The sequence below is a fragment of the Carassius gibelio genome, chromosome B23, assembly GCF_023724105.1.
Source record: "Carassius gibelio isolate Cgi1373 ecotype wild population from Czech Republic chromosome B23, carGib1.2-hapl.c, whole genome shotgun sequence".
NCBI lineage: Eukaryota > Metazoa > Chordata > Actinopteri > Cypriniformes > Cyprinidae > Carassius > Carassius gibelio.
Window position 1 is genome coordinate 28,815,615 of NC_068418.1, and position 17,482 is coordinate 28,833,096.

At 39.8% G+C, this 17,482-nt stretch overlaps 1 protein-coding gene across 6 annotated transcripts in view; it reads left to right on the forward strand.

Moving 5' to 3' along the window:
- The window catches only part of LOC128011446 (zinc finger protein castor homolog 1), a 94,028-nt gene that overhangs the window by 33,063 nt on the left and 43,483 nt on the right, over positions 1–17,482 (forward strand). The window contains exon 1 of one of the 6 annotated variants that reach the window (XM_052593813.1): positions 11,696–11,853. The exons of 4 other annotated variants lie outside the window; for them this stretch is intronic. In XM_052593813.1, coding sequence (XP_052449773.1) covers positions 11,775–11,853 — 79 coding nt within the window. In that variant the 5' untranslated portion in view covers positions 11,696–11,774. Of the gene's footprint in view, positions 1–11,695; positions 11,854–17,482 lie in introns of those variants that run through there. One more of the 6 variants, XM_052593816.1, reaches the window with a different exon arrangement.

The window sequence follows — 17,482 nt, forward strand, 5'->3', positions numbered from 1 at the left end:
TTCTTATTCCATTGCACTCTGTCAAGCTCTTCTCATTTTATTTAAATGCCCCCGCATTAGAAAAGATCAGGTGAACCTGAAATCAGTTTAATTATAGGACTTTTGATTAGTCAACTAGTTGTACAGGCAACCCAGCATCTAGTCAGTTTTGAAAGTTCGTTTTGGACATTTCTACCACTCCTTTAGCATGTTTATGATTAGAGAAAGCGAGTGATAGAGAGAGAGAGAGAGAGAGAGGGCAGGGAAGGAGAGAGAGATAGAGTGAAGGGAAAGAAAAAAAACAATCTCATCAGACGAGAGGCCGTTTGCTTAGCAAGAGCTGACAGTCTTTGTGTATGTAAATGAAGAATTTAGACTAATGGAGTTGAACCATTTCTAATTTTGTGATGGCAAGAGGATTTTGATTGAAAGTAATTAAGCAAGCTAGCTGTAAAATTAATTAAAGCAAAAGGAGGGGGGATTTTTATTGGATTGGATAGCGATATAGCTGCTGTCAGGCAGGGGGACAAATGGGGGTGACCTGGATTCTCTGCCCTCCCTCCTCCCACTTGAGACTTTTATGTCACTTTAATCTCCTTAGAGCGGCTGGTGTGCATTTGTTCGAAATAATCAAGGAAATATGGTCAGAAATTGTCAGCTTTCAGATCTAATTTACCTGACAGCCTCGCGAGTGAGTCCGTGTCGGTGCGTATGTCTGCGTGCGAGGTTTTTTCCCCGTCTCCCTCTTGTCCCTCTCTTCAGCTTTGTGGAAAATGCATTTGACAGTTTTGAGACATCTTGACTCCTTGTTGAAAAAAAAAAAATGACACGAGCTTGGTCAGGTTGAGATGAACCCTTCAATGAGCCAACGCATCAGGGCTGAGACTAGCTTAGTGTGTATTAGTACATGAAGTGTGCACTTTAAGGATATTGACAGTGCTTGAGTTCATTTAAGTCCTCCTTCTATGAATGTTCAGACTGGCTGTTGGAGCAACATACTATTTTTACCAAAACGTAACCAAATATTCAATATTGGAAAGGTAAAAATTGAGACAATGTGAAATGAAAATACTGATAATGATATATTTTTTTTCAGTTTATAGGACCTTTTGAGTCACAAATACAAAGAAGTGTGAAAGGACACTTTTTAATGCAATAGTTGATAGAACCTAAAAATCTGCATTGATGATTTTAAGTTTTCTCAACTAATTTTATGCAGTGTTAATGATGCAAATTTTATCTGTAAAATATGTTTCTATAATAGCAGTACAAGGTAAGATCAGTTCTCTCAAGCAGGGAGGCATCTGCAGCCCTCGTCCCATCTGAACCTAAAAAAGACCTCTTCATTATGCTCCGTCATGCGGAGTAACAGCCCTGAGAAAGATTGAGAAAAGTGGGGTGGAGGTGAAAAGCTAGAGTAGGGTCCCAGTGAGGCTGGGGTACGGACCGGTGCCTCTAACGGGATTAAACCCCTCTGAAAACACTCCCTCATCCTTGTCCCCCAAGAGCACCCTTCCGGCCCCCTTTATCAATTAATATAATAAAAGGAGGAACAAAGCGCTTCCCTCCTCTCCGTAATTAAACTTGTCCATCTCTGGAGGACCCTCTGTAAAAACTGGCCAGGATCATCAAATCCCAGCACAGGCGCAGGGACAGGAGCGGATATGTGGCCTCCCTAGCGCTCCCTATGTATGCCATTACCGTTGAGTGGAGGGTGATATTAACCCCAGCGGTTGCCCGCCGAACCCCTCCATTATGACATCATGTTTTCTCCAGTACCTTCCGTCATGAGCTCTCAGCTCCTTATCTCTCCTGTCACCATATGTGTGAGGCTGTTAACAAACCTGTGCTCAGAATGGAGAAAATCAGGCGCTTTGGAGAAAAGAGAGAGAGAGAGAGAGAGCCCGGGTAGATGAACGCTTTCCCAGCCAGCAGAGCTTTTGATAGAAATTAGTTTCACACAATATGCAAATTCCTGCAATTGAAAAAGGGGCTCTTTAAGTGACAGGTTGATATGTGATTAAACGACAATTAGAGCGCTGGAAATAAGCGACGACGGCGGGTCAAGTGCTGAGCTGCTGAGCTGAAAGGTAGCAGACTATTGAGGTAACAGTCATGGGGGAGGCCAGGAACGGGACCCAAAACAAATTAGCTGCTGAAAGAAAAATGTTGGCACAGCTTGTCAATAAACGTCTAAGAGAGGGAAAATGAGATTCAGGGCACAGAAAGCATGTAAGACCCACCATGCTACAGTATTCTGACTCGTTTCTACATCTCAATAATCTCTATAAGATTCTGACCTTAACTGTCCTTTTCAGTGCAAGTCTATATTTATTTTGGATTCTTCTTCACAAAAAGCTAGACCGTTTAAGGTATATTTAATGTAGGTAGGCTATGTGGAAAGTTGGCTTAGTGGGTATCACTAATGCAAAGTAAATGTTGAGGATGTAAAAGTCCTTGTAATGTTGTTGTGTTGGTGTTGTATATATGTGTGCACATTTGTTTGTCCTTTTGAGTGCATCCATATATGTAGATGCCAACACAATCCCTCTGCTATAAATAGTGTACATTTGGCTTTTCTATCTCTCACTGATTTGGGCCTAATTGGCTATGTCCCTCCCAGCTAGACCTTTCCTCCCCTACGGTGGGACTTAAAACTGTGCAACGGAAGGATTGCCTTTCTCTCCAAGAAGGACATGAAAGGCCCATGGCCTGTCCTGGCAGCAGATGGCTGTGGCCTCTAATCCCCTTTGATGCTGCGGTGGGCAGTTGCTCCTGAACATCTCCTGCAAAGCCATGAAAACTTGAGCTACTTTTCCTCTAACTGACCCCAATTGTCAAGGAGCCGGCAGCTGTCAGACTTGGTTAGCTGTGCCTTAACTGAGACTGAAGGGCACAGGTTGCTCTCTCTCTCTCTCTCTTTCTCTCTCTCTCTCGCTGGCTTCCTGTTTTCTGTCTGTCATTTTCTGTGCATTCCAAGGGTACAGTATGACTGCAGATGCTTGTGGGCTGTACATTCACAGCAATATTGTTGTCCCAGATGGTTCATGTTCCACTAAGAGGCTTAAATTTCATCACAGCTCACCTTAATTATCAGCATTACAAGCAGTGCAGTATGTATTTTTCTCCCTAATATCAAACCTTATTTTATTTTATTTTATTTAAAAAATGAATGCATTGTCCTAAAAAGACTTATCACAAGCTTTATCATCAAAGGGTTTGAATGGGAGTATTTAGGTTCACAGAGCCATCGGAGACGGTCCCATGATGGCAGTGAGTTCACTAATGGAATTTTTAAAGTATTAAGAGTCTTTTCTTTCAACCATTTCCTCATTCGCTGGGAACAGCCATAAATGAGCACATACACTTCAAGGCTTGACCATCAACACCACATTAGTTTATATAGCGGTGTATGAAGAAATTATGGGTTTCCATCCGCTTGGATAGCTGGAGAGTGAGGGGGAAAAGGAGTGTTTTTTTTCATTCTCCACAGTTGTTGCGCTAAAGAATAGACTTGTACTAAATGGCTTTGATTAAATTAAAATCACTCACCCAAATGTTTGAATGTGTTGGCACTATTATCACCTCCGGTTCTTATTAATTTGGCACTGTAAATAGATTCAGGACTGAACTTTAGCGTAACCCTTGTCTTCTCGTCTCCCTTGCAGCCAGCTCTCTGATATTAATTAGAGGTGGGAAAAAATACACCGAAATGCTCAGTTGTTACACTGGTTTGAATTCTGGTAGCTTTCTCGGTTGTGCATGTTAGCATGCCATTGGAAAATGTCAGTCTGAAGCAGCTCACCATCTGGGGGCATTTACAATTTTTAATTTTTTTTCATGATTGAATTGTTTCAGAAACATTTGCCATAATCACTGCTCGCATCAGCTTTCGCTGGTGTTTTCAGCAGATCTTGCGCATGGTGCGAATTTGCTTGCACCTGATCTTGAACAGATAGGCTTGATGCTGAGTCGTGTGCAGGACTATTTCAAGACTGAAATGCGATTGTTTTAATACCTTAATCCACCTGTCCTTGGCATTCAGGATTTTGAAGAACTCTCCCGGTAATTTCAGTGGCCTCCATTTGAACCAGGCCATTTCATTCTGACCTCTTCGGCTGATCCCTCTTTCTCCTCCAGCCGCTTGACGTCACAGTTTTAATGTGTCAAAATGATAATTTTTATCACCCGACTGACCTATTTAAACAGTGTCGCTGAAAGTGGACCAATCAGAATCAGCCGGATTCATAACCCCAAAACAAATATTTCCTCTTAATTAAGAGTGTCCCTCTTGTGTCTTCCCACACACAAAATCATTATACAGCAGTGATTTGACTACTTGGCAGGAAATATATCACTCTTGACTGCATGTTAATCTGTTAGGGCCTTGTTGTCAAACGAGAATGGGGGGCACCAGCAGTGACGGTTTCTCCGTGCATTGATAGCCCCCTAAGGGACAGTTAACCCTCAAATTTCCCCTGTCTGGCCCAGCTCTCCGGGTGGGCATTGGCACTGAGAATGAGGGGGTGATTGTAATGCTTGTTGATGGTGTAAGAGATTTTTTTTTTTTTTTTTTCTGTGACGGACCCTCATTAAGTGCAAATCTCAATAGCAAACTGGCACTTTAGGATGTGGAGGAAGTTCAAGCAGGAAAGAATGCATTAGAGACACCTCCCTTCTGTCCTCTCTGTTTTCCTGATCTAATGTACTTTACGAGGAATTGAAAATAGGGGTCAATAATTATGCATTTTAATTATTAACCTGGGTCCTTCTTAATTGTGCTTTTTAAAGCCTCTGTGCATGGACACGATGCTTTATTGCTCTGTTAGTCTGGGCAAGCTTTGACCAGACCTCTATCCTTCCATAAGCCCGTCTCTATTTCACTGAGCTCTAATGCCATGATTTATTTTTTATTTTTCCCCCCGACTCTGTGAAACCCCTACATAAAGCAAGGAAATTTTAGAAATATCAGGGGATATTGTGAACTTTTTAATGGAAATTCATACATTCTTAAATAAAGAAATAAAAATCTAGTTTAGGTCTGTTTAATTAAAGAAAATTAATGTACCATTATCTAGAAATAACTTTTTTATAAATGTCATCTTTATAAGAAAAAAAATATTTTTATTATTTGTTTATTTGTTTATTTTATACAATTATTTTTTTTAATGTTATTTAAATTTTATAAATAAAATATATTTTTAGATTTTATTATTAAATCACAAACTAATAAATTGATAGAGTGAGGTTTATATAACAATTTTAGTATTTTTCTAGTATTTTAGTATTTTTGCATAATAAAATCCACTGTTCTAAATGTGTGGAAAATATGTATATTACTGTGACCCTGGTTTGTGTGCTTATTTGTGTAAGTGCGTCACATTTAGGCAACAGATCATTTTAATTAGAAGATGCATTGATTGACATGATGGCTCTGGGCACAGAGAGAGAAATATCCAACAAATACTGTGGTCATGGTGACCTCATTAAAAACAAACATAAAGCCTCATTTGAAAAGAAAAACGGAAGCAGTCACATTTAAAACAGCTAAAAATCATTATCATCGTCCTACATTTCCCTCCAATATGTTTGCAAATAAATCTAAATATTATAAATGTATTCATATTCACAAATAATAATAAAATATGTTATATTGATTAATATTTAAATAAAATAGACATGTATGATTATTAACAGTGGTCTATTCACACGTTAAAAAGAAAAACCTAATGTGAATGTGCGGCCAGATATCTCTCTGTATTGATATATGCTGTTGTAAGCATCAAGTCAAGCAGAAATAGCTTTTCAGTAGGAAGTTGTAGTTTATGATCAGTCCAGTGTAAACAAATTGCTGCTGGTGGCTGGACTCAGACATAGCCTATTATTCACTGTGGGAATGTTTGGTTTGCAACACAAGCGTGTTATTGTTGCCACATTGATAAGAGAGTAGAGCCGAGTCGCTGGGGTGGCAAATATTGAAATCACTCTCAAAACTGCCATCCTTTCATCTAACCCACAGCCGACAGGGAAGAGCAATCCTATCAGTACCTGTCATTTCCTTAACATCAAGTGGTTTTAACCCAGTGTTTACAGCTTATTAATGTAACGTTTAAAAACACGATCAGTGAAGCCTCTGTGGTGTTCATTTTTTTCAGGAACTAGAGCTGTCAAGTGACTTATACACCTACGATTGTACAGTATACGTCACAGCTCAGATCCACCGCCGTTGTGTGGGAGCTAAAGAGAATGGTGTAATTACTGTCTCTGAATTCATATAGTGATACATAAAATAGTATTTATCCAGTCTCCTGGGCTAGAGAAATGCGTTTGCCCAATAGACAGTGGGAGTCGTGACTTTAGCACCTTCTTTGTCTCCTGCTTCACTAATTGTAACATAATATGCTTTTTCTATCTAAACATGTGTTTTTTTTTTTTGTTTTTTTATTACCACATGCAGCATGACAAAATTATGTTTTCATTTTACACTACTTTACCATGGTACCCCAACAGTACTTTTTGTGGAAGACTAGTAACCTGATTCGGAAAGAAATCATTCAGCGTAACAGAAACGTTAACGTAAATGTCCTTCGTCCCCCCCACCCCCACCCACCCGTCCTCTACTCAAACACACCCACGCGCAAATAAACATAAAAAGCTAATTTGTTAGCTACCTCATTTCAGAGGCCCGGGCGCAGGATATTGTGTACGAAAAGTAATGCTTTGTCAAATGTTGACACGTGTCGCAAACACGGAGCCCTTAGCAGAGCATTTATAAAGAGCGCAGGCGGCCAGGACTGTCAGCACATGAGGAGGAGAAGAGAAGCTTTGAAATGAGATTAGCCTGCTGCTCAGCTTCTGCACTCCTCAAACTAATAGTAGATGTGTCTCCACTACATACACGCATACATAGACGCTAAACCTGCTTAAGTACAGACGGCTCATACAATAGCAAAATTGTGCTGTGTTTCTGTTTGTTTTTTGGGAATGACATTTTCAAGCGATTTTCTTTTTTGTATATACATAGCTTAAGTTCTGCTGTTACTTAATTGTAATGTATCATTATTTGCCACATGCTATTGCCAGCTAAAACCAGGTGGAATTAGGGGGCGGGCCAATTTCATTATAGAGAGATTTGATTGGACAGAAATTTGTAGTGTAAAGTGAGACATCAATTCTTTTGATCTGGTTTAATTTAAGATTAACTGTAACTATTAATGCTTATGAACTTATGAGCACTTTTATTCAGAATTAAATTGTCAAAAAAGCGATACCAAAGACATTTATAATTCATTTCAAATAAATGCTGTTCTTTAGACATTTCAATTCTTCAAAGAATAAAAAAAAAGTATTACAGTTTGTACAGTTTGATTAAGTGATTGGTCAGCTTTGTGGAGTACACTAGGATTTAGATGTTAGCCTGGGAATATCTCTTAAAAACATAAAAGCCATAAAACTCCAATTTGATTTTCATGATGTCTTTAAAATTGGCCTAAAATGTTTGAACAGCGTTGACGGAAATGAAACAAAGGAAATTAAGTCACCCCTAAACTCTTGTTAAAAATAATAGCACACCTGTTATATATGCAGTGTGTGACGTAGGTAATGTAACCGTGTTTGTGACAAAACTGGCGTTACGAAATGGCTTAGAATGTCAGCGTTAGGCCCGGGACTGTTTGTATAGTGGCTGATGGATAGTGTTGGTCCGGTGCCACACACCTGCCTGTGCCTCCTAACACACACACATGCAAACACACTGGCGTTTGCCTCCCCGGTGACACCCGTCTGCCACGTGTGTGTGTGTACCGCTGAGGTGTGGACTCCTGTCAGGACCTCTTATTATTTCCCAACAATCTCTCTCACCTTGGACATGCCCCCATCTATCCATCCATCCATCCATCCCTCCCTTGCTCTTCCCTCGAGGGTGGGGTGTCAATGGCAGACCGTCCTGGGCAAAAATAAATAATGAACATAAAATTGGGAAACAAAGTGCTGGCGCCCCTTAATACGCAAACACCTCCAATATGCTGATGTTTTTCTTTTGCACATTGTGTTTTCTAAATTGCCTTTGACTGCGTGCATCGGTAATGAAACTTTATGTCCTTGCAGAAAGGACAGCTAGTCCGATTCGGTTAGGCCTGGGACCATCTTCTCATGCTGGCTTTTGCATGACATTTTTTTAATACTCCAGCTTATGAATAAATGAAGCCCGGGTGCTGTTTTTTTTCTCTCCATATTTGTGTAAATTGCTTTAAAAGCATTTTATCATGTCATAAAAAAGTGCAATTGATCTGGAGTGCTCAGCCCACTGGACAGCTGTGTATTTTGTTAATGGCCACTTTGCTCCAAGCGGCTTATTAAAAAATTTATATATAAATGCTAAAATTGCATAAATTATTTAAACACAAAGTAAGCATTTTTTGTTTTGGTCTGGGGGGCATTGAAGAGTAGATTGAGTTTACTATAGCATCGGCCGATATTGAGTCATAAGCCTGCATGGATGCATATATATCACGCGCACACGCGCAAACACAAGCTCGCACGCAGAGGCGCAAGAAAAGTATATATTTTTTGATGACTTAGTTTCAGCAACCATGGAATGTCACCCATATCCTGGTTGATTGTACTTTCGAATTTTATGATGTTTTTCATTGATTTGTTTCCCCGGCGCAGCTGCCGACCTCTATTGAGGGACGAACGTAATCAGCACTGACGCAAATTAGATGGTTATTCGTTTCGAAAATTGACAGAAAAACAATAAAAAAGATGAAATGCTCCCAAATCAATAGATATAATGAAATTCAAATAATCCGAGAGATGAGGTCTCCATGGCAACTGATAATGTGGAAAAGAAAACAATTTAATAAAGGACAGGCACGCTTTGAAAACAGATTGGGGGGTAGCTATATAGCGGCGAGAGGGGAGCAGATGAGAGGAGGGCAGGAGGAGGAGGGGGGCAGCAGCGACAGAGGGGAAAGAGAGAGAGGAAAAAAGACGGAGAGCGGATGTTTGTGGCGGCTGAACAGGCAGGTCCGTAGCTTGTTTCCCCCCGTGTGAAGGATCTGTGTCTATCCCAAGGACGGCAGAATAATTAGAAAAGCTTTCATGCCAGAAAGTGCAGATTCAGGTTTTAATACACAAAATTATTTCAGGGGCAGTGAATCGGAAAGCCATTTGTTGGTGACCTTCCTGAGGGGCCCCCTGGTACAGGGCAAGATGGAGGCAGTGTGGCAGGGCAAGCTGAGTTATGGCATATTTGTGTTTTTATAGTGGCTGAGGGAATGGAGATGGGGAGGAGGGCAGGGGGCTGTCAGAGAGAGGGAGGGGGGACGTGCTGTGGGGCTGCGATGGGGGCAGTGCGTGTGTGTGTGTGTGTGTGTGTTGCTGTAGGGTCGGGGTTGCTGATGCTAGAGAGAGAGAGAGAGAGAGAGAGAGAGAGAGAGAGAGAGAGAGGAGAGACTTGCAGATCTGGCTGTATTTACAGATCAGTTGTCAGAAAAGCCATTTAGAGGGAACACGTTCGTCCCAGCGCAATGACAGCAGAAGTGCCTGTTAAAAAGAAAAAGACAAGAAAAACAGACACTGCTGGAGAGAGCAAGTGCTGCGATCTGAGGTCACTGACTAAATAACTTGCTTTTTTATAAAAATACAGTCAGAAGATACTTACACCACTTTGCTTTTGGAAATAAAGCTATGGGCCTCGAGAGACTGTGCGTTATAGTAATTTTACCACAAGATTGCCTCAAACCTTCTTACACAGCATGCTAAAATCATTCACATCGTTTTTTTTTCATTCATAAACTTCACAACAACATGCTTATTGTCATTTTACAGTGACTTTGAACGTGGCTCATCCAGTCACGCCTATCTGTTTTGTAACATATATTTTAAGTTAGCATATTTTGTGTCATCATTTTTTAATTAGGCCACAAACCAAAACATATCATGATAGCTCTGCAAAAAGAGGCAGAAACTTGTTAAACCTGTCTCAGTCAGTGTTTTGTTTGAAGTATTTATTTCACTGTTTGTTTAATTTCGCTCAAACACTGTCAATTTGCTTTCATGCTAACGCTAATCCAGGATAACGTGTCCGGCTACATGAATGTTTTTTTATTCGGCTCACACCTGTACGCAAATTAAGCCAAATTGGGACTTTTATATCCTGTTATAGAGAAGCATAGTTTGATGTAAAACTGGAGCATCATTCAATACACTGTGAAACATTGTCTAAGCATTATAATCATTTGACTATCGGTTAGCACTATTCTAGTAGTCTGCATGTGCAGCTTATAAGTAATTTCAGTGGAAAAGAAGAGTAATTTCATAGGAAGTGATTAAAAATTCCAAAGACAATTCTTTTCAAATAATGACATGCAAAGTAATATGCAAAAGTAAATATGGTCAATTCTGATTTCGTGTCAACTTTAACAACACTGGACAAGTTTCCATATTCAGAAGGTCAATGCTTCTGTGTTGATCAATCAATCTTTGAATGAATGAATGAATTGAGAGTTCACACACGGCACCTCTCTTTTGTATGAAGGAGGAGGGTACGAGTATCTTTAGCATGCACACACACACACACATACACACACGCGGCACATCCTCCCATTTGAGTCCAGTAGCAGGTCCCTGCTCTCATTCCACATTATTTCCCCTGTTCCGTCGACACACCTCGTATTTAAAGAATGATTGTTTTTTAGCTCACCCTTGAAACTTTCCACTTACCATAATGTGCAGTTTGAGTCTGTCCGGCCCGCGATATTAATTTGAGGCTTAGTCTCAAATTCTTCTGTCTGAGTGACTGGTCTCAGAGAGAGAGAGAGAGAGAGAGAGAGAGCTGTCATTAGACATGACAGAGGGTCCAGGCGGGCAACAGCCCCAGCATTAATACTGCAATGTGAAAAGTGCCCCACAAGTAGGAGCAAAACTTGAAATTCCTCGCTGAAGAATAGCCCAAAGCTGTCAAATCTGGCAGACTTGTGTCAATTACTCAGAAAGAAAGATTTTTTTTACTCAGAAAGAATGCCTTTCTTTTTATATTTGTATTTTTATATTTGAAAAAAATTATACATATAAATATATATTTATTAATTAATATATGTTAGTGTCGCAATTTCTTTTTTTTTTATTGCAACAAGAATTTCAAAAATAATGATTGTTTTCCAACTGGTTTCCTTTCCCCTAGACTGCTATTGGGTTAGTTGAACAGATAGCCCCACCCCAAACTCATGCCATTGGTTGAGTTAATCAGGCTGGGTTGTAATCTCAAAAAGTACAATTCTGATTCAGTTAAAAAAGTGAACGATTTCCGCTTTAAAGATACGAGTGTGGTATCCAGTTTCAGTAGACTGAGAGGAGTATGTGGCACATTATTACTGTCAGCTGCTGGCACTCACTCTTTCGCTCTCTCTCTCTCTCTCTCTCTCTACGGGTCTCACTTTAATGGCCTGAGCTCCCTGTGACTTTCAGTGACTGACCAGTCTAACTTTCTCCGCTCCGTCTTGCACAGCCTCGTACCACGGGAGATCGGCTTAAGTGGCCCTTCTTCTCTCGCTCTCTATCTTTCTTTCTTTCCTTCTCACTCTACTGGGCCTGTTTTTCCACAGTGGCTGTGGGGAGCAGAGGGTGTTGAAGGACCCCTACTGGTAAAGTGGGTAAACACGCACAGCCCTGACATCTGTGCTGCGAGAGAGAGAGAGGGAGAGAGAGAGAGAGAGAGAGCGAGAAGAGAAGGGTTGAGTGAGAGAGGGCGAGTGCAGCCCAGCCGTAAAGGCGCACAGGGAGAGAAGAGAAAAATGCCTTGCTTTGTGGAGAGAATTCCTCCAAAGCAGCAGGGAGAGGTGAGACAGAGAGAGGAGGGCTGTCTCCTGCCAGGTAAGACCTGCGCCAGGCGCCACAAACACACACACACACACACACACACACACACACACACACACAGAGAGAGTGAGAGTGAGAGATGCTGGTGGCTTGAGCACGCTGTGGATGGGGTGGGCGTGAGGGTGTAGAATGACAAAGGCACTCATTACTTTCACTGTGTGTTTTGGTAAATTAATACCTCACTATGATGTGATGACTGAATGGAAATATGAAGTTGAGGAGTGATTTTTATTTTTAGGTGTACAAGTGACATTGTGTGTTTATTTAGTTTCATGAAAACTAAAACAGTTTATTGAATTTTTCTTTAATTGTTTGCTTACAATTAATTTAATTGGTTAGTTAATTTATTTAGATTTCTTTTTCATTATAATAATGCAATTTGTTTTGTGGTTTTCCAGCTTTTAGAACTTTACAAAAGCAAATATTTCTTTATTAATTAACTGATTGAAATGTTACGTAGAATTAAAAATACAAATCATAATTTTTCTGTAGGTTTTTGTTTTAGCTTTTAGAACGTAAAAAAATACATATATATTTTTTTTTAAACCACTTGCTTTGATCATTAACATTTTACAGACAATGTGAAATAAAATGTATGCTTTTTTCTGTACTTTTCCAAGTTTCACAAAGAATTTTTAACATGAATTGAATTTAAATGTATTAATTAGCTTATGCTGAATTGGATACTTAAAAATTCTACAATTCCATTTGTAAAATAAAATATTAGATTATTTGTAATAATAGCAACAGTTTATAGACTTCACATGTGCAATCCACAAGTGTGAAATATCATTCAAAGTTCTTAAAATAGAATCATTTTTTATTCTTAACTAAGTGAGTCAAACGTTTAGTCTCCTGTAATTTTTGTTTATGCTGGATGTGGATTAGTCACTGTGTACTTTTTCTCTCAAATTGCTGTTCTTAATTACTAGCGAGGCCTCAGCTAGTGATTGCTCAGATTTTCTCAGTTAGATGACAAGTGGTATTATTTGCCCAGCTAAGCGAGTGACTGCCGGTATCGAGCGTGCTCTCACGCGCTTGTTTAGATAGGAGGGTTTTCCACAGGGCTTCTGTTTGGAAGATGCGCTCTGTTCCAGCGTTCAATTAGATCTTCCCCTTTTTGTTAAATAAATACAGTGTCTTTAAATCTAAACACACATTTGCATGGAGCTCAGTGAGCTGCCAAGGATGCAGTGTGCTGTTTCGGGCCTACTGCAGGCCTGAAAAGTGAGGCCGAGAAAGAGAGAGGAAGGAAGTTTGTTTCTTTTCCACCCTCTTGCTGATTTGTTTCTTTTGCTGATGGAATTGAGCCCTCAGTGAAAGGTGAGGTCACAATTGAATTTGGCTTGCGTTTCCGTGGTGATCTGGCAATGGTTCCGATGTCCCAGCGGATTGGTTTGTTTGTTTGTGCGATAGCGAGTCTGTGTGTGTGTGTGTGTTTCCGTGCATAAACACAGGCACGGGAGATTTTACTGAGCAGATATTTCCCCTCTGTTTTCACTCTGAGCTGGGGGAGATTGATAACTGAATTGTTGAGTACATGTTAACAGTAACTGCTGATTTATTGAGATACTTAGAGTAAGTGAGGGGGCACCAACTAAGAGGGGAAGAAAAAGATATAGGCCTTTTAAGTTAATGTCGAAATAGAGCCTTTTTAAGTAATAATTGTGATTACTGGGTGGGGGGGGGGCAGGGAGGGATGTGTGGGCTTTCTGCCAGAGGAGAGTTGTATTTGAGCATGCTGTGAAGGAAACGCAATTCAAACACTGTTTTTTAGTTTTATTTATAAGGACTTTAATTGGAAGTTCTTGGTTCTTTTTCAAGCATTGACATGGTACAAGTCTTTAAATGTGCCTTCATGCAGATATTCCAATGCAATTCCCACTGAAACAGCATGTAATATTAAAGGAATTCAAATCAATTTATACCTCTGTCTCTTGGGAATTTTTTCAGCCACATTCAACCAGAAGTATTCACGCTCCCTCCAGTGTGATATTCTTCCATCCCTCCATCGCAGCACATGGGCCAAACTTTTGCTTTGAGGGGGAAAAAAGTGTCTTGTGTGTTTTTTTTTTTTTTTTTTAACTACTTTTTAGGCTGAGTGAAATGTTTCCCCAGTTTGCACAGGGATGACTTTATTTCTTAGCAGGGATTTAAACCTACTCAATCCCCCCATAAATACAACCTTCCCCAACAGCATGCCGGCCGTAACTCATTCTCTAACTCTCTCGCTAACTAAACTCATATTGCAGAGAGAGCTTTGTTTGTCTTTGTTTCAGCTCGATCAGATCCGTCACGTCGACAGCTGCCTCTTTCAGATCTCCCGCTCGCCCTCATCAGAGCCATTTTTTATATACACAGAGTTCTGACGATCAGAATATAGATGGAAATATGATATTGTGCTTTGCTGGTAGCACTTGTTGATTTCCAGACATTTTTTAAGCACTAGGAAGCTGCTTCTTAGTTAGGATGGACAACCAAGAACATTGTCCTGGGCCTTGATAAATTGTGCCTTTTTACACCAACAAGAATATGGAGGCAGAGTCCAATCTCTCTCTATATATAGTTGAAGTCAAAAGTTAAGAACTGAGGGACTCGTATGCAACTATTACGGAAGGTTCAAACACTCACTGATGCTCCATAAGTAAAAACAATGCATTAACTTTTTAACAGAATTAAGATGTGTACATTTGTCTTATTTTGCCTAAATTACACACACACACACACACACACACACAGGTTTAAGGTTTAAACGTCTCAGTGACTTTAGTGTAGCATCAAGCAAAACACCTGAAAGCTTGTGAAATCAGTGGAATTCTTATGGAGAGGGTTTTGTGTAAAGTCATGCGGGATAAGTATGTGACTGCGGAGAGCGACTCAAGCTCAGTTGTGGGGTGGAGGAGACAGAATCTCTCCCAGGGCCTCAGATCGGCTGTGATCCGCCTGCTGCTACCTTCTGTTCTCCACTGTTAGTCCCAGCGGCTGCTCTGAACTGACACACACAACTCCTCGACGGGCTTGAAGCCCTCTGATGTCCCACCCTCCCCTCCGTTCCACCTTCTTCTGGCGTTTTGCATTTTGTTGTATTTGTGTAAAAGCCCAACGCTGAGCGAGATTACAGTCGTGCGGCGGGAGTTTCCTCTCTCTCCTTCTCTGTTCTCGCCATCCTTCCAGTCCTCCGTTTGATCTCGCCATCATCTCCCCTCTCGTCTTCTGTCTGTTCGACACCTGTGAGCCGATGCTTTGAGAGGACAAAGTCTGGAAGAATGTACAGCGGCAGGCCATCGACTCTGATAAAGGTGGTAAACAAGATGAAAAACAAAAGCCCACAGCAACGGTTTGAATAAAAGACCTGTTACAGCATCCATTAAGCGTTATTCCTCACAGGGGTAAGACAGCTGAAGTCCTCCACATGCCCAGTGTTAATATTAGTTTGGTTGAAGAGAGTCCATAAGCTGATCAGTGGGGAGAGGCGCTCTGTACGCCTCAGGCAGTGCCAGGCCTTGCGTTTGGCTCCCGCTCACAGGATTGATGTCTGGGAGTCAGTGGGGGATCCACTGTACCTTTATTACTCATCAGCTGGGTACCAAACTAATTTGATAAAGCGCCACTTAATACACCAAACACACACACATACTGTGACCGTGCCTGGCACGCCATCAAGTGTGTCAGGCCACCCAGCAAAAAAGCTGGGACGTCATGTAAATATGGCATATTATTTTTGTGGATTATTTTTAATAAGAAATGAAATGTGCTGGATTCGAGATTCGGATTCGAATTCGAACAGAGGATGCACTAACTAAGCATGCTTTTTTGTACATTACCATATTTGTATCGATTTAATATCAATGTGTGTATTTTTACTGTAGATTACTGTAAAATTTATCAATAATCTTTAATTATTAAATAAATGTATTTTTTTATTAAAAACTAATTAATTAATTTTAACAATAAATAAATGAACAATTAATTAATAAATTACCTTATACTTTTCTGCAATAATTATCTTACCATATATTTTAATGAAAATCTATTTTATATTTAATAATTATTAGTGTTTAAATATACTATTTTTATTAGATTTTTTTTTAAATCACCTTATAATTTACAATGAAAATGAAAGTGACATTTCCAGAACTCCCTGTTATACATAAAACATCACATTTATTATCTTTTGTAGTTTGACATATTTTATAATTTGATAATAATAATATACTGTAACATTTTATTGTATTATTTTTCTAATAAGGCCTGCGACTGTAATTTTTTTTGTGCAAATTCCAAGCAGATATCCAAAAGTCCCTGTGTTATACATCACATCTAATTCTCTGTTATATTTCTACATATTTAATATTTAGCCATCTAATAATATTATTATAATAATACAATATTTTATATATTATGTATTATAATATTTTACTGTATTAAAGTGTGATCTTCTTCATCTAATCAAGCCTGAAACATTTTTTTTTTTCAGATTTTTATTTATTTATTTATAACTATATCAGAGAAAATGTGTATTTCTTTTACAAAATGATTGACACACATAGATGGGAGAAAGATAAGAGAAACATTGTAGATACTGTAGCAGAAAGTATGAGAACAGAAGAGAGAGGAAGAGGTTGGTTTGGTAATTACTAACTGTGTGCCCAGGCAGCGGAGGACAGTGTGTGTAGGCCCTGGTGCTCTGATAATGAAGGGTTACTGTTGCAGATCTGACAGCGTTAATCTCCACATCGTCCTCGCCTGGTATTTACCCTGCTGGGGAGAGAGCGGCAAGCCCACCTGACAACACAGTTTACCCACAGCCAGACACCTCAGGCTCACACACATGCACACACACACGCTACACTGGGATCAGTTTCAGCAGCCATTCTAATCTCAAAGACAAACCACAAAAACGTAACCCAAAAAAATGACAGGAAACATGAAGCGGGAAAACTTTTTCTTCACCTTTTTTGTCAGTCTTTCCCTTTCATCTTCACTTCCTCCCATTTGAAGTTTATGAAGTACTGTTTAAGCATTACAGAGGTGCAGACAGAGGAATATGAATATGCATCGCACCATATGGTTGCACTTGCTCTGGGACTAGGTGTGTCCAGAAGGTAGAAGCACGTTAATGTATTATTCTCCTCTCAAATGATCACGCTCATAGTGGCGCAGCCAAGTGTGCATGGGCCGTACTGGCTTTGAATGATGTGGTCATGCATCTGGCAATCCAGGATGGGTGAAAAAGGGAAAAGACAGCGGAAGAGTGAGCTGTGCTATTTTTTTTTTTTTTTTTTTTTTTAGTTCAAATGCAAAAACCCTGACAGAGCTGTGATTAAAAGTGATATTTCTGACACGTTAGGATGCGCACAGGAAGTAACCTTCTCCAAAGCCTTCATTATTAGATGCATGACAGACCTGAATATTTATAAAATATGCTTTAATAATTGATAACAGCAATCTGCTACGGTAATTCATCAGATTTGCACTTCAACAGAGTATCCGTTTTCATTTTAAAATAATAATAAGTCGAATGCTAATGCAGGTGAAATGCAAAATTGCGAACCCGTGTGCGGCTGAAGCTCTAAATGCAATTTGTGCCATTTTTAGTGCATTGGAAAAACAATGGCGTGTT